This window comes from Eubalaena glacialis, chromosome 7 (genome assembly GCF_028564815.1).
Source record: "Eubalaena glacialis isolate mEubGla1 chromosome 7, mEubGla1.1.hap2.+ XY, whole genome shotgun sequence".
Lineage (NCBI taxonomy): Eukaryota > Metazoa > Chordata > Mammalia > Artiodactyla > Balaenidae > Eubalaena > Eubalaena glacialis.
The window spans coordinates 65,296,151-65,321,446 of NC_083722.1; the positions used below are offsets into that span (position 1 = coordinate 65,296,151).

General features: G+C 39.9%; 1 protein-coding gene across 5 annotated transcripts in view; it reads right to left on the minus strand.

Moving 5' to 3' along the window:
• Positions 1 to 891: 891 nt before the first annotated feature.
• ZNF197 (zinc finger protein 197) overlaps positions 892 to 25,296 on the minus strand; it is a 34,624-nt gene continuing 10,219 nt past the window's right edge. Inside the window, exons 1-7 of one of the 5 annotated variants that reach the window (XM_061196522.1) lie at positions 19,026 to 19,133; positions 16,937 to 17,018; positions 12,900 to 13,369; positions 11,535 to 11,697; positions 10,453 to 10,544; positions 10,026 to 10,152; positions 892 to 3,455 (exon numbers count right to left, since the gene is read on the minus strand). In XM_061196522.1, coding sequence (XP_061052505.1) covers positions 1,138 to 3,455; positions 10,026 to 10,152; positions 10,453 to 10,544; positions 11,535 to 11,697; positions 12,900 to 13,289 — 3,090 coding nt within the window. In that variant the 5' untranslated portion in view covers positions 13,290 to 13,369; positions 16,937 to 17,018; positions 19,026 to 19,133 and the 3' untranslated portion in view covers positions 892 to 1,137. Of the gene's footprint in view, positions 3,456 to 10,025; positions 10,153 to 10,452; positions 10,545 to 11,534; positions 11,698 to 12,899; positions 13,379 to 16,936; positions 17,019 to 19,025; positions 19,134 to 25,296 lie in introns of those variants that run through there. The other 4 variants (XM_061196521.1, XM_061196524.1, XM_061196523.1 and 1 more) reach the window with 4 other exon arrangements.

The following is a 25,296-nucleotide window of genomic DNA, read 5'->3' on the forward strand; positions in this document are numbered from 1 at the left end:
AAGCTATTTGTATGTCAGTAATGATGAAATGCTGATTCGAATTCAGAATGACAGTAGCAGGGATAATCGGCTCAAGGGTTGGGGTTAAGGATTTTTTCCTGTCGACAAGGAAAGCAACATAGGACTGTCCTTCCATTTTGACACTACGTCCGCTAGTTTTAAAATCCAAAGATTGAAAAATAAATTGTTTTTCTTGGCATCATACTAATAGCTGGACATACTATTTAATAAGCCAATATTTTTTCCATAAAAACAAACTAATATATTATCTATTATCTCCCTTAGACATCTAAAAAGCTGTTTTAAAAAGGTCTTTTTAAAGTACAAAATTCCAAAGTTAGCTATCCACCATACTTCCTCTTACTATAAAAATGAATCTTTTGAGGTGCATGAAGTCCTAATATTAACTTAATGAACGAACATTACATTATGCCATGTTCTAGATTTTGACCATTACCTCTTTTATCCAACTTTGACAACTAAATTGTTTCATAAAGTACTTTCACGTGATCCTTTTACTGAATGCTCACAACAACGCTATGAAGCAGGCATTATACCAATATGTGACTGACAGAGAAACTGAGACTTAGAGGCTGACTTAATAACATCACAGAGCTAGTAAGAGAAAGAGCCAGGTCCCAAACCTAGGTTTTCTGATTCCAAATCCAGTGTACTTAAGTTGTCCTCAAACAGCAGACTCTTGCCCACCCAACTCCATGTTTGATATGTCTTAATCATACTGTCCGTAGAGACTTTCTCGAGCAGTAACACTATCTTCAAAATGTACAATGTATATATATACCTTTTCAAAAATGTACACTTTTTAATACCAAGATATTTTTGCTGTCATTTACAATGACACCATTACATCTTATAAAACATAACCCAATTTCTTCAGAATCTCTGATCGCTCCAAGGTCCTTTTCTAGGTTCATAACAAATGGTTTGGGACAGAGTATTTAACTAGAATTTGGCTTATGTTTTTGTAGTCTTGAAAGTCTAGATTAACTTTCTTCCTCATGCAACATACTTGTCTAGGGGTGATCATGATTTTTTTTCCTTATAAAAACCATATGCTGCCATTTATCCAACAGTTACTTAAGTAGGCAGGGATTCTATTCCATTTGACACATGATACTAGATTTTCTGAATCTCTGTCTTAGACTCATTGGCATTTTGGAGCCAAGAGAATTCCTCCACAGAATGGATTTTTTGTTGAAGATGAAGGTCTGAAGTCTGAGAGAATTCTTTTTCAGACTCATCACATTCACAGTTTTTTTCATCTGTATGAATTTTCTGATGTACAGTAAGGTTTTTTCTTTGCCTAAAAACTTTACTACAATCATTACACCCATATGGTTTCTCCCCTGTGTGGATTCTCTGGTGGCCAACTAAATTCCTCTTAGAAGTAAAAGATTTTCTACACTTTTCACACTCATATGGTTTTTCCCCAGTGTGCATTCTCTGATGTACAACAAGGTTTTTATTCTGACTGAAGTCTTTTCCACACTCATTACATTTATAAGGTTTCTCTCCAGTATGGATTCTTTGATGTACCATAAGATTTCTACTAGAGGTAAGGACTTTCCTACATATATGACATTCATAGGTTTTTTCCCCACTGTGAATTCTTTGATGTTCAATAAGATTTCTGTTGTAAGTAAAGCCCTTCCCACACTCATTACATGCATAGGGCTTCTCACCAGTGTGGATTCTCTGATGGGCTATAAGGTTTGAGCGGTAACTGAAGACTTTCCCACAGTCATTACATTTATAAGACTTTTCCCTTGTGTGAATCCTCTGATGGCCAATGAGGCTTTTCTTCAGAATGAAGCATTTGCCACACTCATTACACTCATAGGGTTTCTCACCACTGTGGATTCTCTTATGTTCAATGAGGTTTCTGTTAGAGCTGAAAGCTCTACCACACTCACTGCATTCAAAGGGCTTTTCCCCGGTGTGGATTCTCCGATGTACGAGCAGGCTTGAATTGTAACTGAAAGCCTTCCCACAATCCTCACATTTGTAGGCTTTCTCCTGTGTATGGAGCTTCTGATGGACCATGAAACTCTTGCTCATAATGAAGGTTTTTCCACACTCTCGACATTCATAGGGCTTTTCCCCATTGTGGAGTCTCTCGTGGTCAATGAGGTTTCTGTTAGAACCAAAGACCTTGCCACAGTCTTTACATTCATAGAGATTCTCTCCTGTGTGGAACCTTTGATGTAAAATGAGGCTCTTTTTCAGAATGAAAACTTTCCCACATTCATTACATTCGTAGGGCTTCTCCCCATTGTGGAGTCTCTGATGGTCAAAAAGGTAAGCACTCTGAGTAAAGGCTTTCCCACATTCAGTACATTTATAAGGCTTCTCTCTGCTATGCATCCTCTTATGGTCAATGAGGCTTGACTTAGAAGTGAAAATCTTCCCACATTTTTTACAACCAAAGGTCTTCTTTTCTGTGTGAACTCTCTGGTGTAAGAGGAGGCTTTTGCTTCGAATGAAAACTTTTCCACATTCTTTACATTTATATGGGTTCTCTGTGCTGTGGAGCCGCTGATGGTCAACAAGGTAAGTGGTCTGGGCAAAGGTTTTTCCACATTCGTCACATTTATAGGGTTTTTCCCCAGAGTGGATTCTCTGGTGCAGAATGAGGCTCTTCTTCAGAATGAAAGCTTTCTGACACTTGTTACATTTATAAGGTTCTTCTCCTTTGTGGAGCCTCTGGTGATCAATGAGGTAAGCATTTTGAGAGAAAACTTTGCCACACTCATTACATTTATAAGGTCTCTCCCCAGAATGGCGTCTTAGATGTATAATAAGGCCTGAGTGCCTATAGAAGCCCTTTCCACACTCCTTACATTTATAAGGTTTCTCCCCAGTGTGGATTCTCTGATGGTTTAGAAGGTAAGCACTTTGAGAAAAGGCTTTCCCACATTCATTACATTTATAAGGTTTCTCCCCAGAATGGTTCCGTAAATGCATTAGAAGGCTTGAGCGCTGAATAAAGCCTTTTCCACACTCCTTACATTTATGAGGTTTCTCCCCAGTGTGGATCCTCCGATGGTTTATAAGATGAGAGATTTTATTGAAATGTTTAAAACATATATCACATTTATAAAGCTTCTTTCCTTCAGTGCCTATTAAACTTTCAGAAAAAGCTGAATCTGAAGTCAAGCTTTCTCCAAATTCCTTCCACTTTTGGCCTCGTTTTTCTGGTGGAGTCCTTTTCTTCTTGTCTCGTTCACACAGGGAAACTTTCTTCAGTGTATCTCTTTCCCTTGTTTCATTTCCCCACTGACTTGCTAAAACTTGCCATTCATACTCTTCCTCAAAGTCAAGAACCTGGGGAACACTTCCTTGAAGTCTTTTTGATGTTCCTTTCTGAGAATCTGCTCTTTGAGATAGGCTTGACTTTGATGTCACCTCCTCATTCTCAGTCATGGTCTCCCACTCTGGTAAAAGGAATTAAAAATGCAAATATTATCATATCCCTGTGTTAGTGAAAACAAGATCTTCAAATGACTTTAAAACAAGCTAGAAGGAAACTTTTATATGCATACAAAAAGGAAAAGATTTTTATTAAATGAGGGTACAAAGCAGAATGCTACACTGACAGAATGTTGTAAATGGATTAACATAAAATTCATTCTGAGATACTTCTAAGCTCTTTGCCTTCAGGGAGCAGATGGAAACATAGAAAGAATTCTGAAAAAACAGGTGCAAGGAAGAATCAGAGAAAGAACATGGGATCTTTCATAGGTGGTTCACACCTGAGGCTCAAGAAGTTGGATGGGACAAAAAGAACCATTTGGCTTATAAAGAGCTGTCTTTTTACTTTCTTCTTGCTAGGAAGATGGGAACTCTAAAAGAAAGAAAATATACCTAAAAACTTGGAAGGCAATCTTTAATTTTTGAAGTCAAGTGTATAAACACTTTTTAATTACTTGAAAGCAATTAACCTACAGGGGAAAAAAATCCATGAAAAAGCAACTTAATGCTTAGAATTCTCCTTCCAAAATTGAGAAACAGAATTTTAAAATTCATTTCACAAAAATATCAGGTCTAGGTTAGACTCCCTCACTCAATTAAATATAAAAGAGAAGAAATACAGAACAAAAAGAAAAAATATAGAGACATTAAAAACCATGAAAACATCTATAAAATAATGAGGCTAAACTAGTTAACCTCTTTTCTACTCTAACATTCTCAAATATTTTAAAATGTGAAATTATATATATTTTAAATGTTTTGGAAACTTATTTTCACCATCCAAATGTGAGAAAAATTATGAACTAGTTCCCCAAATTATCTAATAAGTAAAATTATGTAAATAATAGTAACATCTTCTATTTGAGTATAAAAACACTGTTCTTCTACCTAAATAGAGAGAAAAGACATGAGAAAGGAGTGTAACTATTTTACTTTATTATCAACTTCTTTAAGTTTATGAGAGTGTGAAAATGGATAACGTCCAATAAATGTTAAAGTGAACTACATTCTTAGATTAGGCCCTCATATCTCATCTCAACTGTCCCTCTCTCTGGATTTTGGGCAGGACTGCCCATCACACTACACTGCTTCACTTGGCAGTAGGGATGGGCATGTGTCCTAGGCCTATCCAATACCAGTACTCTAGTTTCCTTATCCACAGTGATTGTATCAAGACTGGTTTCACAATTTAAGCAGGATGCTGGTGGAAAGGAAGGTTCTCTTTCTTTAAGGAAGTAGAAGTGTTTTAAGGAATAGAAGTGTTGCAAGTAGTTAAACTGAGATGGAAAATGGTTAAGAAATGAGCAACTTTTATATATACAGTAGCTAATTAGCTGGTTAAATGATCTGAAATTTTAGTAAAGAAATCAGACTATGTATGGGCCTACTGAGCTTTAAGGGACTTGGGAGAAAAATATCAGAATGAGAGAGGAAGCTGGTTACTTTCTGCAATCTTTGGTGAAGCCTGCAAGAAAAAGACAGGGTTCCCTACCTCCAATACTCCCCACTCCTCTAATCCATGTCCACTCCATTGCTAATTATCTTTCCAATAAGTATATTTGATCATGTCACTCACCTGCTCAAAACAAATAACCCTTCACTGCTTATAGGATAAAGCACAAATGACTAGAACAGCCCAAGGGCTGCCTTCACCCTATATCTGCCTATTTTTCTGGCTTCACTTCTTGTTAGTACCCTTTATGCCCGGAGACTCTAGGCATGGAAAACTATGTAGAGATGCCCAAACATGTCATGTTTTTGCTTGCTTTTCTATCACTGCCCTTGCCCCTTTCTCTTCCCAAATTGCTCTTCCTCATCCCAGTTTGCTACCTCAAACCTACAGCCTTAAAAACTAAGTACAAAAGTCACATCCCCCCACCCCAGAATTACCACTGATCTTACAGAAATAAAAAAAGGATTATAAAGGAATACCATGAATGATTCTGCGCCAATAAGTTGAACAACTTAAGATGAAATGGCTAAAATCGTAGAAAGACACAAACCACTAAAATTGACTCAAGACATAGAAAATCTGAATAGTTCTATAATAAGTAAAGAAATTAAATCAGTAACCAAAAAACTACCCACAAAGAAAAAAGCCCAGGCCCAGATTGTATCACTGGTGAATTCTACCAAACATTAAAAGAATGAATACCAATTCTTCACAAACTCTTCCAATAAATAGGAAAGGTGGGAACACTTCCCAACTCATTCTATGAGACCAGTATTACCTAGATACCAAAACCAGGCAAAGACATGACAAAAAAAGAGAAAACTACAAACATATCTTATGAATACAGACATAAGAATCCTCAACAAAGCATTAGCTAACTGAATCCAGCAACATATAAAAAAGAATTATACACTATGACCAAGTGGGATTTATCACAGGAATGCAAATGCTGGTATAACATCAGATAATCAATTAATGTAATATACCATATCAACTGTATAAAGGACAAAACTCACATAATCATCTCACAGATACAGAAAAAGTGTTTGGCAAAATCCAAAACTCCTTCATGATAAGAACACTCAACAAAGTAGGAATAGAAGGGAACTTCCTCAACCTGATACAGGACACCTACAAAAAATTTAAAGCTAACATCATACTTAATGGTGAATGATTGAATGCTTTCCCTCTAGGAGCACAAACAAGAAAAGGATGTCTGCTCCTGCCACTTCTATGCAACAGTACTGGAGGTTCTAGCCAGGGCAATGACGCAAAAGAAAGAAATAAAAGGCACCCAGATTGGAAAGGAAGACATAAAACTATCTCTATTTGCAAAATTTGTATATAGAAAATCCTGAAGAACCTACCAAAAAACTATCAGAACTAAGTAAGTTCAGCAAGGTTGTAGGATAAATATCAATATACAAAAATCACTGGTATTTCTGTACATTAGCACTGAACAATCAAAAAACAGGAAATTAAGAAATAATAGCATCCGGGAATTCCCTGGTTGTCCAGTTAGGACTTGGCGCTTTCACTGCCAGGGACCAGGTTCAATCCCTGGTTGGGGAACTAAGATCCTGTAAGCCACACGGTGCAGCCAAAAAAAAAGAGACCAATATTCCAAAAGTTAAATGGGCAAAGAACAGTACTAGGTAGTTCATAACATATGAAAAGATACTCAACCTGACTAGTAATGAGGGTGCTCATGAAACCAAACTGAAATAGCAATGAGATTTCACTTTTTCACCCTCTGTAGATCCTTCCCTAAACCACCCACCCCTCCCCCCACCCTCCCAGTTCTTCCATCTAACCAAGCTCCTATGTGCTCCCACACTCATGCATACTTCTATTATAAAACATTTGTCACACTGTATTGTAATTATTTGTGTAAATGTCTTTTACTCCAACTTGAATGTACTTTATGGCAGGGGCTAAGCTTGATGTGGGAGATACTTAATATTTCTTGAATAGTTGCTTTCAAATCCTATTCCAATCTCTTAAATGAACATATACAAGTCTTTCACGTATTGAAGAAGTATGTGCAAGCTATCTGGGAGTCTGCTTTTCTACCAGCTTATCAATGCACAGAAACTGAGTGCACAAAACTGTCAAATATGATAGTGTCACAGTCTACCCCCAGGTCAAAACACCATGGGCTGTGTAGTACTTTCTCTGTCTGGGGGAATTTGGTTGTGCCCAACTTTTAAACATTATAAATCCTTTGCGGGGACTATCTTTAGACACATTACTTATTTTCCCTCTTTCTGAACCATTTCCTTAAGGTAGCCTCCTCAAATCAGAATTACTAGGTCAAAGAGCATAAACACCTTGGTATGTGCTTGCCCAAGCCCTAACAGCATTGCAGTTAGAGCATATCTTACTTATTAAAGTTGATTCAAACTTCTTTTCCCTTAAAGAGTTAGAATAAATAAGGAATTACATTTTCTTCTTATTTTTAAAATTTAACTCCTAGACCCATCTGCAATTTACTTTGGCTTACAGCGTGAGGTATGGATCCATGGTGAGTGTTTTTCATAAAATTAATCAATTAACCCATAAAGCATGTTTTAAAATTCTTCAAAGAAAAGATGAATTATTGAGTAAATAGCATTAGAACTTGGGTTAAAAAAAAACAAACAAGCAAACAAACTGGATTCCTATGTCATTCTGTATATCAAGATAAACTTTAGATGGACTAAAGCTTAAATGTAAAAACGAAACAATGAAAATGTCTGAAGAAAGTACAGGTGATTTAAAAACTAATAATTTTATGGAGAAGGAGACCACAAAGGAAAATATTGCTGTTTGACTACATGAAAGATTTTCTAAGACTTAAAAAAAAAATAATAATAATAACACTGAAAGGCAAACAAATGGGAAAATGTGCAACATGTGACAAAGGGTTAGCAGTTCTAATAAATAAAAGAAATATGTAGAAAAGATATGAATAAGCAGAAAATGACCAATAAACACGATAACACTAATAATCAAAGAAATGAAAGAAAAATAAACAAAAGACAGTATTCTTCATCTAGCTAGCAAAGTTTTAAAACACTGACCAGGGCTTCCCTGGTGGCACAGTGGTTAAGAGTCTGCCTGCCAATACAGGGGACACGGGTTCGAGCCCTGGTCTGGGAAGATCCCACATGCTGCGGAGCAACTGGGCCCATGCGCTACAAATGAGCCTGAGCTCTGGAGCCCATGAGCCACAGCTACTGAAGCCCGTGTGCCTAGAGCCCATGCTCTGCAATGGGAGAGGCCACCGCAATGAGAGGCCCACACACCCCAACGAAGAGTAGCCTCCGCTCGCCGCAACTAGAGAAAGCCCGTGTGCAGCAACAAAGACCCAACGCAGCCAAAACAAAAAAAAAAACAACAAAAAAATTATTTTAAAAAACCCAAAAAAACAGTGACCAAATCATAAGCACATACAGAGGAAATGGGCCCTCTTGTACTCTTTTTGTAGAAGTGTAAATTGGTACATCACTGATAGAAAGCAGTTTGGTAATATGTATCAAAATATAAAATCTACAAAATGTTTGACCACCATACCACAGCTGAGATATTAAAAGATATCTCATATATGTAAAAATATATAGTATAAATTACTACGAACAATGAAAAATTTACTAAGGTTGCTGGGTACAAAATTAATATACAAAAATTAAATATTTTCATGTATGCAAACAATGATCAATTAGAAAACATCAGAAAAGATTCCTATTTCAAAGAATCAACGTAACCAGAATATGTAAGATCTACCTGAATGCAATTTTAAAACAGGCCTGAAACAGACAAAGGCAGTATGAACAAATGGAACGATATGTAATGTTCTTGAATAGAAATTCAGTATCATAAAGCTGTCAATGTAAAGCATGATACTCAGACAATGAAATACAAAGGTACTTCCTTCATGGCCTTTCCTAATCCCCAGGAACGATACTGGTTGCTTTGCCCTCTTCATTTCCATCTCAAGAGGCTTATGTCATTGTATTACCAATTATTTTACTCTGCCTTGTTTATTCTTTTTATGTTCATCTCCCAAATCACGCTACTTAAGGGCAGAATCACGTCATTTCCATAGTTGCCATTACATGGTAGGTGTTTAATGTTTGTTGGAAACATAAACGGCTAACAGTTTTAAAAAAAATACTCTTGTTATTAATCAAAGAAATCCACTTGAGAATAAATAGATATTATAACTTAAAAAATTATATTAACAACAATTTAAAAGAATGGGACTACTCAGCAGCAATGAAGGCAGAGCCAAAGGAGTGGTTCTTATGTACAGCTGGTAAGAGCAGAGAGGACTGAGATCACTATGGAAAGCAGTTTGGTAGTATGAAGCAAGAGCCTTAAAACAATTCAAACACTTAGGCCTAGTAATTCTACTTCTAAAAAATAATGAGAAATTAAAAAAACAAAAACAAAAAACCTTAGGCATAGCGATAGATGATTATTATGGCAATTATTTAAAATAAAGAAATGGCTAACTAAATTATGACACAAATTACGCAGCCAATACAGATAATGGTTGCAAAGAATTTGTGATAATACGAGTGAGGTGACTGCAAAGAAAGCAAGCTACAAAACTGTATATATTCATAAATACACACTCTCAAAACAACGTAAAAAACCTCAAACACACAAAAAAAGCCAGAAAGGTAATATATCAAAATTTTGATAGTAGCTGTTTGCAAATAGTGGGTTAAAAAAATTTTTTTTCTTCTAATATTCTGTGTTTTCCAAAATAAGTATGCTATACTATGTTCATAATCAGAAAAACAAACAAAAGCTGGGACTTCCCTGGTGGTCCAGTGGTCAAGAATCTGCACTTCCACTGCAGGGGGAAGAAAAAAAGAAAAGAAAAACAAACAAAAGCTGATGAAGTTGTGGGGGAGGGAGAAGCAAGAGGGAAGAGATATGGGAACATATGTATATGTATAACTGATTCACTTTGTTATAAAGCAGAAACTAACACACTATTGTAAAGCAATTATACTCCAATAAAAACGTTAAAAAAAAAAACAAAACTGATGAAGTAAAGGTAAGAATTATGGGAAGAAAGTGTCCTTACCTAAGGAAGTCACATTTCCATAATTCTCCAGCATCACATCCCAGTACAAGGCCCTCTGAATTGGGCCCAGACATGCCCATTCCTCTGAAGTGAAGCATACTGATACCTCCTCAAACATCACCAATTCCTGAAATAACAGGTATGTGTGAGATTATCCATGCCCAGGAAGCTCCCCTACTGAAAGGTTCCTTTCACTTCTGGGGAAGACATGTTGTGAGGGCATGAGGTGGGCAAGGGATATCAGGGAGACATAGGAGACCCCACATGAAGTCTGCCTTCCAATAGCATGGACCTTGATTTAGAGATGGGAGCTGACTGGACACCCAAGCACAAGGATGAGAGATACTCCAGCCACAATTAGGATACTTCAGCCACAATTAGATAGTGCAGATAGGATCTTAGGAAGAAAAGAGGATGCAAATCTTACCTGGGGCTGGGCTGTCAGGAGCATGAGAGCCATTAACTGATTTCTTGGGTTCTCTTCCTGGGAAAGGGCAGAAGCTTCAGGGGCAGGAGAATCTGAAGGAGAAAAAGCTGCATATGAGATAACTGTTGTTCCTGCCCACTACTCCAAGTCCAATATCTTTATCTTCTATAAACAAGGAATTCAAAAAGACACAGAGCTCCCAGAACTAGGCAATGATGGCTATAAAATGACCTACAAATCTTTTCTGACCCCCACGTGCACGGCTGGAATAGCACAAAGAATAGCAATAAGAATGGATAAAGGGGGACTTCCCTGGTGGCGCAGTGGATAAGACTCCGTACTTCCAATGCAGGGGGCCCGGGTTCGATCCCTGGTCAGGGAACTAGATCCCACATGCGTGCCGCAACTAAGAGTTCACATGCCACAACTAAGGAGCTGGGGAGTCTCAACTAAGGAGCCCCACGAGCCACAACTAAGGAACCTGCGAGCCGCAGCTAAGACCCAGAGCAACCAAATTAAAAAAATTTTTTTTAATTAAAAAAAAAAAAAAGGGCTTCCCTGGTGGTGCAGTGGTTAAGAATCCGCCTGCCAATGCAGGGGACGTGGGTTCAAGCCCTGGTCCCGGAAGATCCCACATGCCACGGAGCAACTAAGCTCATGTGCCACAACTACTGAGCCTGTGCTCTAGAGTCTGTGAGCTACAACTACTGAGCCCGCGTGCCGCTACTACTGAAGCCCACGGGCCTAGAGCCTGTGCTCCGCAACAAGAGAAGCCACCACAATGAGAAGGCCACGCACTGCAACGAAGAGTAGCCCCTGCTCGCCGCAACTAGAGAAAGCCCATGCACAGCAACAAAGACGCAACGCAGCCAAAAATAAGTAAATAAAATAAATAAATTTAAAAAAAAAAGAATGGATAAAGGCTCAGAGGGACCCAGGAAAGGACAAGAGGGAGAACAGGAAAGAGCTTGGTACGATAAGGGGTTCATGTAAGGGCAGGAGAGGAAGCAACTATCTGGGAGTAGGGAGATGAGCCATAGTAAGAGTCCTGAGAAAGTCCAAAGCCATAGCCAGTAAGTTACCATGTTGAGGATCTTGGAGCAAGTTGAACACCACTGGGTCAGTAAGAGGATTTGAGCGAATTTCAGCTGATATGTGGCTGCCAGTGGGTGCATGAGGAAGTGCTATTCCTGGAGTGCTGAGACCCTCCTGGAGAGTGTCCTGATCCTGGACAAGGACTGGAACCTGGGAACAAGCAGAACAAAATAAGCTGACTCTTCTTGTACCTCCAGAAAATGGACTCACCTAACATGGACCTCTTTCTGCCCGTAATCTAGAACTGTGAGATGAGAGTGACCCACCTCAAGTATGGAGCATCAAACCAGCAGTAAAGCTTTGCCTTGAGAACAATGGAGCTGCCCTCTAGCCCCACTCATGGTACTGGTGACCTCTCCCAGAGGAGACTGAACACAACGGTGGAAACAGAAGCCAGACCTGGGTGTGGGTTAAGGAGGGAATGGGAAGTAACAAGCAATTAAGAGCTTCAGACCTGGTTTTAGATTACACCTGGGTTCAATACACTCTTCTACTTATTTACCCCTTTACTTATCCCTTCCTGCTCCAATAGAAGGAACACTAGAAGTCTAGACATTTGTTTTTGTTGCTAATTAGATGTCTCACCTAAGACAATGTAGTGAACCTTTTCCTGCCTCCATTTTCTTATCTCTCAAATGAGAAAGATGGATTAGTGATTAGCACTGAAATATATAGCTCTAAACTCTTCATTTTTATGATTTAAACAAATAAGCCCATCCTTGGTACCACTCCCAAGTTATATTCCAGACTTCTTATATAGAAATGTTTCTAGTGGGCTCCAGATTGACAGAAAGAGATCTGACACATACTAGAAACTATATTAAGATCCCAATTTAATAGCCAAGGAAATAAAATCTTATCAGAGACAAATATCTCAACCCAATCCCTTGGCTCACAGAATCCCCAGTAGGGGAACACATGGGGAGGTCTTGCCAGATCTAGAAAGCTTCATTCATGCTTTCCCACTGCCTTTTATACTTCAGGCTTACAACATCACTCCAAACATACTTATACAAACAATACATATGTTTCTGTTTAGAGGAACACTTACAAACATTATGTTCTTCAGATTCTTGAACCAAACTCAGCATTAGCAAGCATCACCCAAAGAGGCAAAGCAGAGTCAATGCCTTGTGTTGATTCTGAATTGGCCTAAAGACCCCAATTATAAATCCATTTCTCTCAAAAGACATTCTGTGGTCTGAACAGCTCATGAACCTGTTTTAATTAGCATTAGGGTTGCTACTGTGTTATTAATTGTTAATGAAAATCACAGCATCATCCTCTATCCCCTCTGTCCTGGGCCTACTCCCTCCTTCCACCTCAAACTCTTCCCCCTTCCCCTTTCTCACTTTTAGTGCTGGTCCATCGAGGTCTTTCTGCAGCTCCTCTACCAGGGCCACTGCCTCCTCACCACTCCCGGGGCGATGGATCTGCACCCAGGTCCGTATCTCTCCGGGCAGGATGCTCAGGAACTGCTCCAACACCAGCAGCTCAAGGATCTGTGCCTTGGTGCGTGCTTCTGGCCTCAGCCACCGGCGACAGAGCTCCCGGAGCCGGCTCAGTGCCTCCCGGGGTCCAGATGTCTCATGGTAACGTAACTGTCTAAAGTGCAGGTGGGAGGTCTCCCAAACAGAGGAGCTGCTCCCTTGGAAGCTGGTTCCCCACTTCCAGGTATCATCCTTCCCTTTAACAAGGCCCTCTTGTCTCAGAGCACTGTGGGCCCAATTTTCTCTTGTCATTGTTGTTATTTAAGAAAGGCTCCTCTCTAGAGCCCCTCAATCCTTGCTTGCCTTCTTCCTTAGAGCTTGGAGAACATCATCTATAAGACCTCAAGAAATCATTGTTAAAGTTAACCCAGAGAAACAATCAGGTTTTCCAGACCCCAGTTGGCTCTCACTAATGAAGAAACCTCCCTGAATGCAAAGTTCTAGATTCTGGGCCATGCCTCCTCTAACAGAAGCCCAGGCCCAAGGCTCTAGGGACACTAATATGCATGTTACCCAGACCATTGCTGATATCAAAAGCATGAAATTCCTTTGGTCTTTTTTTTTTGCCACGTGGCATGTGGGATCTTAGTTCCCCGACCAGGGATCCAAGCCGCGCTCCCTGCATTAGAAGCACGGAGTCTTAACCACTGGACGGCCAGGGAAGTCCCTCCTTTGGTCTTTATTCACAGTTTCTCCTCCACCTAATTACAATAAATCCTTTATCCACCATTCTAACAATGGGCATCCTGGCTACTCCTGTGTGACCTTGAACAAGTTACCTCACTTCTAAGTCTCAGTTTGTTAACCTGTAAAATAGGAGTAACAACAATTCCTATCTTATGGGCTTGTAAGAATTTGATGTGAAATATATTTCAGGCTTTTGAATAGTGCCTGGTATATGGATTCAAATGTTAATCATTATCTTTCTGCAACTAGCACCCTTTCCTATGTTCTTAGGCTTCTGCTTTCTAGAAATAGTGCGTTTTTTAGAAATAATATGTATCTTTCTTATTACAAAATGGAAAATCTGTAAAACCAGGAAACACATACAAAACCAAAGAACAATCACTGCTATTGTTCTGGACTACATTCTTCCAGTCCTTTCTCCATGCGCCAATTTGGATCACAAAACTGGATCCAACTGTACTGCTACATAATTTCACACACATTGTGTTGTGAACACAATATCAAATATTATTCATCATTATTTTCAAGAGTACATCAGCCCATGGGACTTTCCTGGTGGTGCAGTGGTTAAGAATCCAACTGCCAATGCAGGGGACACGGGTTTGAGCCCTGGTCCGGGAAGATCCCACATGCCGCGGAGCAGCTAAGCCTGTGTGCCACAACTACTGAGCCTGTGCTCTAGAGCCCGCGAGCCACAACTACTGAGCCTGTGTGCCACAACCACTGAAGCCCGTGTGCCTAGAGCCCGTGCTCCACAACAAAGGGAGGCCACCACAGTGAGAGGTCTGCGCACTGCGGGGAGTAGTGGCCCCCACTCGCTGCAGCTAGAGAAAGCCCGCGTGCAGCAACGAGGACACAACGCAGCCAAAAATAAATAAATAAATAAATTTATTTTTTAAAAAAAGAGTATATTAGCCCATTCATACTGAAGTAGTCCCCTGTTGTTAGACGTTTAGATTATTTATAATTTTCTCCTATTACAAATTCAGCTGCAATGACCATCTTTGCTAATGAACTTTTGGTTACATTTCTGCTTATTTCTTCAGGAAAAATTCCCAGAAAAGAAATTGTTTGGCTGAAAGGTACAAATAGTTTAAACTTTTAAGGTTGTGATAGTTACATTACTATCAGTAACATATGAGTGCCTCATTAATTTTATTTAACACATGAACCCTTAAAATTCATGCTTATAATGGAGCAAAGGAGACCAAAATATAAACATAATTTCAATATAATGTGTGAGTACAATTAATAGGAGGACATACAAGCACAGTAAGAATTCATGAAGGTAACTTTGGGTTGGGCTGTAAAGAAAAAAAGACCACTGGAGTATTGGGAAAGCCATTCCAGGAATAAAGAAACTGTAATTTCAAAAGCAAGGAAGAGACAGCACATATAGCTCTGTTAAAAAGGTTCTTTGCAAATCAGAGAAGGAAGTAACCTTTGAGGTAATTTTGTAGAATTAGAGTGAAGAGGTAAACAGAAGCAAATTCTAAAGGCTACTAAGAGGCAGCCAGCGGCATCCCAAGTAGCCAGAGTGGCACTGCCAAGCTCCTTCCACAGGAATTACACTCAGCATCTCAGCATCAAGCCACTGTAGATTTAACCTGTGTCTGTGAGCATCTGTGCTTTATCTAAGTTTACTTTGTGCATCTGTTAGCAAGACATGTCCTAAAGGAACTGCTTCTTTGCTTTACATCATTTCAGCTTATAAAAGGTTTCATAAGAATACTCTACTTTCAGGGACTTCCCTGGTGGTGCAGTGGATGACTCCATGCTCCCAATGCAGGGGGCACAGGTTTGATCCCTGGTCAGGGAACTAGATCCCACATGCATGCCGCAACTAAGAGTTCGCATGCCACAACTAAGGAAACTGCTTGCCGCAACTAAGGAGCCCACAGGCCGCAACTAAGGAGCCCGCATGCTGCAACTAAGACCTGGCACAACCTAAATTTAAAAACAAAACAAAACAAGAACCTTACTTTCAGACATTAGGGGAAACCTGTAGTCTAAACAAATAATTAAAGTTCTAAATTAAGTAGTAGTAGGGATAGAACAATTGAGAAAAACTGAGCAGTTCTTTGGTAACTGATCTGGGGGTGATGGAAAGGAATTTAAAAAAAGGATTTCTATCCCATGTTCACAGATAGGAAGACTCAATATTGTCAACGTTTCAGTTCTTCTCAACTTTATCTACAGATTCAATGCAACTCCAATCAAAATCTCAGCAAGCTATTTTGTGGATATTGACAAACTGATTCTAAAGTTCACATGGAGAGGCAAAAGACCCAGAATAACTAACACAATATTGAAGAAAAATAACAAAGTTGAGGGACTGACACTACCCACATCAAAACTTTCTAAAAAGCTACTGTGATGAAGACAGCATGGTACTGGCAAAATTGTAGACAAATCAATGGGACAGAATAGAGAGTCCAGAAATAGACCCACATGAATAGTCAACTGATCTCTGAGAGAGAGTCAAGGTAATACAATGGAGCAAAGATAATCTTTTTGGCAAATGGTGCCGGTACAACTGGACATTCACATGCAAAAAATGAATCTAGACACAGACTTTACATCTTTCACAAAAATTAACTCAAAATGGATCACAGACCTAAATGTAATATGCAAAACTATAAAATTCCTGGAAGATAACCTAGGAGAAAACCTAGATGATCTTGGGTATGGTGATAGATTTTTAGACACACACAAAAGGCACGATCCTTGAATGAAATAATTAATAAGCTAGACTTCATCAAAATTAAAAAATTCTGCTCTGCAAAAGGCAATGTCAAGAATGAGAAGACAACCCAAAGACTGAAAGAAAATACTTGCAAAAGACACACACTATCATCCTTCCTTTGTATATTTTATACAAATAACTCTTAAAACTTAACAATAAGAAAACAAACAACTCAATTAAAATATGGCCCAAGGGGGAATTCCCTGGCGATCAAGTGGTTAGGACTCAGAGCTTGCACTGCCAGGGGCCTGGGTTCAATCCCTGGTCAGGGAACTAAGATATCACAAGCTGTGTGACGAGGCAAAAAAAAAAAAAAAAAAAAAAAGTTAAGATAAAATGACTCAAAGACCTAAACAAATACTTCACCAAAGAAGATATACATATTTCAAATAACTGCACGAAAATATGCTCCACATCATATGTCATCAGGGAAATGAAACTTAAAACAATGAGATACCTTACGTACCTATTAGAATGGCCAAAATCCAGAACACTGGCAACACCAAATGCTGGTGAAGATGTGGAGCAACAGGAACTCTCATTCATTGCTGGTGGGAATGCAAAATGGTACAGCCACTATGGAAGACAGTTTGGCAGTATCTTACAAAACTAAACATAATCTTCTCATAAATTCTAGCAATTGTGCTCCTTGGTATTTATCCAAAGAAACTGAAGACATACATCCACATGAAAACCTGCACATGGATGTTTACAGCAGCTTTATTCGTAACTGTCAACACCTAGAATCAATCAAGATGTCCTTCAATAGGTGAATGAATAAACTGTGGTACATCCAGACAATGGAATATTACTCAGTGCTAAAAAGAAACAAGCTATTAAGACATGAAAAGATACAAAGGAAGCTTAAATATGGACTACCCAGTGAAAGAAGCTAATCTGAAAATCTAATATACTGTACAATTCCAACTATATGACATTCTGGAAAAGGCAAAACTATGGAGACAGTAAAATGATCAGTGGTTGCCAAGGATTGGAGAAGGAAGGAACGAGCAGGCAGAACACAGAGGATTTTTAGGGCAGTGAAACCATGCTGTATACTAAAATGGTGGATACATTATACAAATCATTATAAATCTGTCCAAACCCATAAAATATACAAACACAGAGAGTGAACCTTTATGTAACCTATGGACTTCGGGTGATTAAAATGTGTCTGATACAGGTTCACCAATTGCAACAAAATATACCACTCTGGTGGGGGATTTTTTTTTTTTTTGGATTGAAGTATAGTTATTACACAATGTTGTATTAATTTGTGCTGTACAGCAAAGTGATTCAGTTATACATAAATATACACTCTTTTTATATTCTTTTCCATTATGGTTTAGCACATGATATTGAATATAGTTCCCTGTGCTATACAGGAGGACCTTGCTGTTTATCCATTCTATAAATACTAGTTTGCATCTGCTAATCCCAAACTCCCACTCCATCCCTCCAGTGGTGGGGGATGTTGATTTGGGTGGACGCTATGCAAGAGCGGGGGCAGGGAGTATATGGGAAATTTCTGTATTTTCTGCTTAATTTTCCTGTGAACGTAAAACTGCTCTAAAAAATTAAGTCTGTAAGTAAATAAAACCTGGGGTGGGGGGAGAAGGATTTCTAAATAATTTTCTACAGTAAATTATCAGAATTCTATTTACTCTTACTTTGCAGATAGATACAAATAAATCCTTAAACATACATTTTGTTTGCTTCTCACAAAAGGTTTGTGAGCCACAAGTTAAAAAGAACAAAAGAAGCCTCAAAGGAACTAAGCGATTCACTCAAGGCCACTCAGTTATGGGAGCAAATTCTGAACTCAGGGATTCTAACTCCAAAAGTCCAAAATAACTGCATCTAAGAAAAGACTTCTGAAACCCAAACAACTATTCTAAAGCAATGGTTTAGAATAATAATGACAACAATTCATTATAAAGCTTTAATCTGGCAAGCTGTAAAACGAAAATAACAACAACCATACGTAGTCACTCACAGGTTGGCAATGACCTTTCTTGCAAAAGACGGCGTTTACGCTGAGTTTACCATCTTAGTACTTAATGTGAAAATACATTCTCTGAAGCAATGGCGGTATGGGTTGTCTAAGTTTGCTTCTTAAATACCATTATATTACAAAATTAAAAGATGAGAACCGGTCCATACCTCAAGGGAAAAAGAAAAAGCCCCCAGAAGTCTGGGAGCCCCTGCTCCAGGGAAGTCTCAAGCTGTTTCTCAGCATCAGTCTCAGAGAAGATGGGAAAAGAGCAGAAAAGCCTGAGCTGCGGAACCTGACTACTGAGGGCGGTGTTCTCAAAGGGGCAGCACATTCTACTGACTCGAGGGCCGGTCCACAGACACACAGACTCAGGGGCGCTGTCTTCAATACCTTCCCCAAGCCGCAGCCAAGGCGTCCACCTCAACACGGAGCGGAGGGACCGCGCTGGGGGTAAGGGCCGGAGAGGGGTCGGCGAAGGCTGCGCTGCCCTGGCGAGCTCAAGCCGCACCCCGGGCCGCCCTCCCCGCGTGCCACCCTGACCCGAGCCCACCCCGCTCACCGGGGGCTCCCGCAGCGGCTCCGGCCTTGGGGACCGCCGCCTCGGCGCCGGGACGCCAGGAGATGACACGGGAACTGGTCGCCACGGCACCTGCGGCCCAGAATAATGGCTGACCCGCGGATACCTCGACTTCCGGTCGCTCACCACCCCCCCCAACCCCCAGTCCCGGCTCTCTAGGAAGCCACATCTCTATAGTTCCTAGCTTTTTCCCGGGGAAGGCACAGAAAAGGGGAGCTCCCGGACCCTTGGGTTTTCATTCCTCCCAACCAAAGAGCAGGCGTAGCTGTATTCCGGAACACAAGGATCAGCGGTGAATCACATGGTTCAGGCCCTCAGGACGCTTGTTGCCTCTTGAAGGAACTGAACCTTTTTGTTTTAATTTGCAGTTCAACTGAGGTTGATGGGGATTAATTCTTCATATGTCTGAGTGACTTCGTGGGTGACTTTTCCAATCTATTCTTGAACCTAGAGCAGTTCTCACTGTAAATAACATGGCTTATAAATGACTCCCTTGTGAACTGGCTTACTGTCGAGTATCTCTTGCCCAAATGATGAGATAATGGAGCTCTGGTGTTAAATATTAATCAAGCTGAAACTGCGATAGAGAGACACTGCCTCTCCGGAATGAGGAAGTTGTTGCAGTTGTCCATCAACCTGGGTAAAGTTAGGTCTGTGTAAAGGAAACTGAACCCTTATTCTCTTTGATACTTAGGTATTTTAAGTTTGGACTCCTGGAATCGTCAACCGCTATATGAGACAGACCAGAAAGAGGCTCCAAAAGGGTGTTGCAGGAGAGGGAAATGTCATGTCCTGGGACCCACAGGAGCCCTTAGGATGGACCACAGCCAAGTGAGGGTCCTTGATGTTGTGCAGGAAAGAATTCAACAGCTCACCAAAGAAAAGTGAAAGCAAGTTTATTTAGAGTGATACACACTCCACAGGCCGAATATGGACCGTCTCAGAAAGTGAGAGTGGCCCCAGTGTATGGGGTTGTAGTTTTTATGGGCTAAGTAATTTAATATGCTAACGAATGGGAGGAATATTGCTGTTTCCAGAAGGAATATTGCTATTTCTGGGAAGGGTGGGGATTTCCCAGGAATTGGGCCACTGCCCACTTTTTGGCCTTTTCTGGTCTATCTGGGAACTGTCATGGCTGAGGGGGCGTGATTTTTAGTATTACAATGAAGGTATAATGAGCTAAAGGTCAATGACCAGACTTTTCTCAAAGCTACCTTGGTTACCAAGCAGGTTCTAGCTGGTCTTTATCGAATCCCAACAACTGAGATCCATCTTCATTTATCTAGAGTTTGTGTCCTGCCCCTTTCCCTCCTGTATCAAGGGCAAGGACCATGTCTGTCTGATCCCTTGTATACTTAGCACCTAGCACAAAGCCATACTAGGTGCTAGATGAACGTTTGTTGAATGAGCAAGGTGTCATTCTGTATATATGTTCTCTCCTGGCTTTCATTGAACACTTGCTTAAACATTTCAGCCTCTACTCTTTCATTCATTCAACAACTATTAACTGAGTACTAACCATGTGCTAGACACTATTCTAGGCACTAGGGACATAAATGAAGAGGTAAAGTCCCTAGAAGCTTACATTTCTAGTGGGGGTAGACAGGAAAACAAATACAAAATATGTCAGGGAGTGATAAGCGCTAAGCAGAAAGAGGGTAAAGACCCAACAAAGGAGGCTTAGAAGCAGCAGCCAACCAAGTAGAAGGAGAACCAGGAGATAGTGCTTTATAGGTCTCAAAGCATGAATGGGAGATTTTGAAATAGTAATCAACGTGGCCCCTGCTCCCCCTACACTAAATCATTTTACTTGTAACCTGAGGCCCCTTCTCCTCCCCTGCCTCTCCAAGTAGACAGAGGTTATTCACTGTGAGACTAGAAACAAAGGGTACAAAGACTATACTGTCAGGTCAATAGATACCTTTGGGAGATGGAAAGACATGCTTGCCGAACAAGTGTTTCTGCTGGGGAAGAAGAAAGGAATGAGAGGAGCCAAAATGACTAATTGGGCTGTGGATGACTGACCAGTGAGCCTACAATCATCCACACCCTACCAAGCAGTGGCCTGGAAGGATGTAACCAGAGTTGTCTGCTGGTGAGGACCACTAATTGCCAATGGTCAGCCTAGAGCCCCAGTTTTATCATTCAGTTTGTGCCCTGAGATTCAGCCTGGTGCCCATCTGACAGTCAAGGAATTTGAAGCCTCCTCATCCTCACCCCAAGATGAAAGACTTGGTTATCTTGTGGGATGATGGTGGTAGAAAAGGGACACCCTACCTTTGAAGAAGATGGAACTATATGGAATCTGTTTAAAGTGGCCCAGAGAGCTGGGACGGTGGTGGAATACAACACATAGCCTCTGTTTTACGTATACTCACACATTCTTAGCACATAGAATTCCCACAGGTGAAGTACACTGGATTTGGAATCAGAAAACCTAGGTTTGGGACCTGGCTCTTTCTCTTACTAGCTCTGTGATGTTATTAAGTAAGCCTCTAAGTCTCAGTTTCTCTGTCGGTCAAATATTGGTATAATGCCTACTTCATAGCGTTGTTGTGAGCATTCAGTAAAAGGATCATGTGAAAGTACTTTATGAAACAATTTAGTTGTCAATAAAGTTGGATAAAAGAGGTAATGATCAAAATCTAGAACATGACATAATGTAATGTTTGTTCATTAAGTTAATATTAGGACTTCATGCACCTCAAAAGCAAACAAGAATTAAATGAGTTAGTTAGAGCTATACAGTATATTCAGTTAATTAGGGACATAGGCAAGAATGGAACCCAGATCTTTCTGCTCTTTCTTTTGCAACAGGTTACATGCACTAAACCGTCCAGATAACATAGAAATTCACTTAACATAGAACACGCCAACTCTGAAACATTCTTCTGAATAAGCCCCTACTTTAATGCCAATAAATTGCTTGGAAACTTGAGTTCTATTCTTAATATTGCAGTTTCCAAACATCCCTTCAACCATTCCCATAGTTTTTAAGGGCCCAGACTCTGGAGCCAAAATCTCTGGTTTTAAATCCAGGTTCATTTGTGAGTACAACCCCCTTTTTGTGGGAAAGAAAAGGACACTAAAAAATAAGAGGGACCTCGGACTTCCCTGGCGGTCCAGTGGTTACAACTCCGTGCTTCCAATGCAGGAGGCATGTGTTCGATCCCTGGTCGGGGAACTAAGATCCCACATGCGGTGTGGTATGGCCAAAAAATAAAAATAAATAGAAATAAGAGGAACCAGACGTACACTCAAGGCTGCCTCACCTTCTCATGGACCACTTTGTCTCTGAGAAGCAAGATCAACACATCCTCCTATCTTTGCGGTTCTCCTGTTTAATTTCATTGTCTTGACTTAACAGGAAGGAAAATTGACCCTTCATTTTGGGGAGGGAAGAATTATACCAGATCCTTTGTCATAGGTCAATCACACACCAATTTGCATTTAAAAACAAACAAACAAACAGCCCCACAACACTGGCAGAGTAGGATTTTATAGAAAGATGAGAAACACGACCTTAACATTCAGACTAGGATTTCTGTTTTAGTTGACCAGTATTCTGAGGTCTTAGCCCCATCTTAGACTATTGGTCCTCTCCCTCCAGCCTCTTCTCAAATACCTATCTATGATGTTGATTGATGCTCTTACACCTCTAATTTGGAGAGGCCCAAAAGCGTACTTTTAAGTCAGTCTAGAATCTTCCATCCTTAGCAGTGGCTAGGTGTCTGGGCAGCAGAACAAAATGTAACTGAGGCCCTCCCCAGTCCAAGAGATTATGCAAATACTTCTCTTTCAGGTATTGGAAAATAATGGAATTAGTACTGCATGGTTGAAGGGATTATTTCTAGACACTAAATTCTGAGTCAGGCATACAGAGAAGAGAGATCATGGAGCTCTTCAAGAATGCTAGCACTCCCTTTGCCAATTTATTTCTCATAGCATTGATGAAAGTTTTGTCTTCTGGACCCTCCCAGTGTGGGTGAGTAGGTCTTGAATGACAAATCCACTTTAATAATCCAATCTCCCTAAACCTTTGAATTCCTCCCTCTACATTAAACCAAGGGAGGGCAGGCATTTCTGATTCATTCACAACAGGCCATCTTTTGGTCCATGTTTCAGCCAGTCAACCAAACTGTCAGAGCCCTTTCTAACTCCCAGATTTGCAGATTCAAATGCTAATCTCTTCTGAAAACAACCTCACAGACACACCCAGAAATAATGTTTTGCCAGCTGTCTGGGCAACCCTTAGCCTAGTCAAATTCAACATAAAATTAACCATCATAATAATTATCCCTTTAAGTAGTGTAGAATCTCATCTAATTGGTGTCATCTCTTTCATTCCTGACATTGGTATTTTGTGTCTTCTCTTCTTTTAGCCTGATCAGTCTTGCTAGAGGTTTATCAATTTTATTGATTTTTCTAGAAGAACCACTTTTGGTTTCATTAATTTTTTTCTATTGTTTTTGTTTTCTTTTTTCTAGTTTTCCACTCTGACCTTATTACTTCATTTCTTCTGCTCACTTTGATTTAAAAAAAATTTTTTTAATTCAAGTACAGTTGATTTAAAAGGTTATGTCAGTTTCAGGTGTACAGCAGTGATTTGGTTATATATATATGTTTCCTCATATATTGTGCCAATCAGTACTTGTGTCAGTGAAGGGGTCTAATGGCCCAGACCTCTCACTTCAAGTTTGGGCAATCTTGAAAGGCCATCCCAGTCTGAGTCTGAAGCCAGCAAAGGGAACACAGGTAACTCTGTGACTGCAACACAGCTATCTTCTCCCACTGCTAATCCTGCTTTCGTCCCTCTCTCTACAGATGTTAATCCCAATAACGCTCTCCAATAAATTTGCTGCATATTATCCTGTCCCAGAGTTTACTTCCCAAAAAGTTCAACTTAAAACAATTAGATAACTCAATTTTTTAAATTGTTAATTTTAAAATAACTGTTCCAGGTGTACTTGGATATGTAAATACCTAATTTTATATTACTTTCTTCGTCTGGTGTTTCCCAAATTTGAACCCTAAAATACCATGAGGATTGATCCATGGCTATAAATTATTAGGGAGACTTTTATTTTACATTTAAAGTCCAGGACAAGCCCCACAAGCTTCCTTAATGTCTTCCCTCTGCTCCTGGCTCACTTTTTTTTCTAATGCATGCTTTCACTGAGGGTGTAGCCCTGTAAAGATCTAGGTTTCTTGTTAATCTAGGTTCCAATTTTCCACCTCTTTGTAAGCCCAAGGACTCAAATCCTGCCCTTGTGGCTGATAAAATCTAAGTCCCTTGGTGACCAAGATCTCCAAACTGCTGCATGGCACCCAAGGCCTTATCACCCACTTATCTTTCTGACTTCCATTTCCTCTTCATTCTAGGCTCTGAGGATTTATTTCACTTTCTTGAAAGCCCTGTAAAAGGATGTTCAAGTTTTATCCAGCATTTCTAGGTTGTTTCATAGCCAAAGGGCTTTATGATTATCTTGTTTGCCATATTGTTCTATTATAAATTTTTAAAACATGAATCTCTGTTCAACTCTGTGGTTAAACCAACACTGCAAATGTGACCGCATTTTCTTTCACTCAGTAAACTGGTTGCTAATTTGTTATGATTATACTAACTTTGGTATATGTCTCAATAATTTTGTGACTTATAGACTTTTCTGAGGGAAAATGGACAATCATCACACAAATAGTCATGTAAAGAGTCAAGGCTCCTAATGGAGAGTTTTCTTAAATCCCCACTGCAAAAGTTTTGCTTTATATAGATTCCTAGGCCCTGTCCCAGAAATGCTGATTTGTTGGGCCTGGGAAATTACTTATATTACTTCTTGTGATTCCCAGATTTGGACTTCACTGGACTTAGAGATTGGTTATAGCCTTTTCGCTTCTACAATCCTTATACGTCAAATTGTGCCACGTGGATTTGAAATGGTCAGTGGAAAGAGTGTGACCTAGTCAAGTCCTGTATCTATGTTGCCCAGAAAGGAATCTGCCATATCCTTTTTGTCCCCTCACCAACATGCCTTCTGGAGCAGAAATGGACTTCAGGGAACATGCTGGTTTTATTCAACCAAATGACGTCTACATAATAGTATAGATTTGAAACACAGATGAGACCAGAGAGGGGGCTGGGACAATAACTGGCTGTTCAAGTTCTCTAAGGAAATAACAGAAGGACACTTTCTAATGGTTAGAGCTCTAGTTTATGTAGAGTTGGCCCTCCGTATCTCTGGGTTCTGCGTCCATG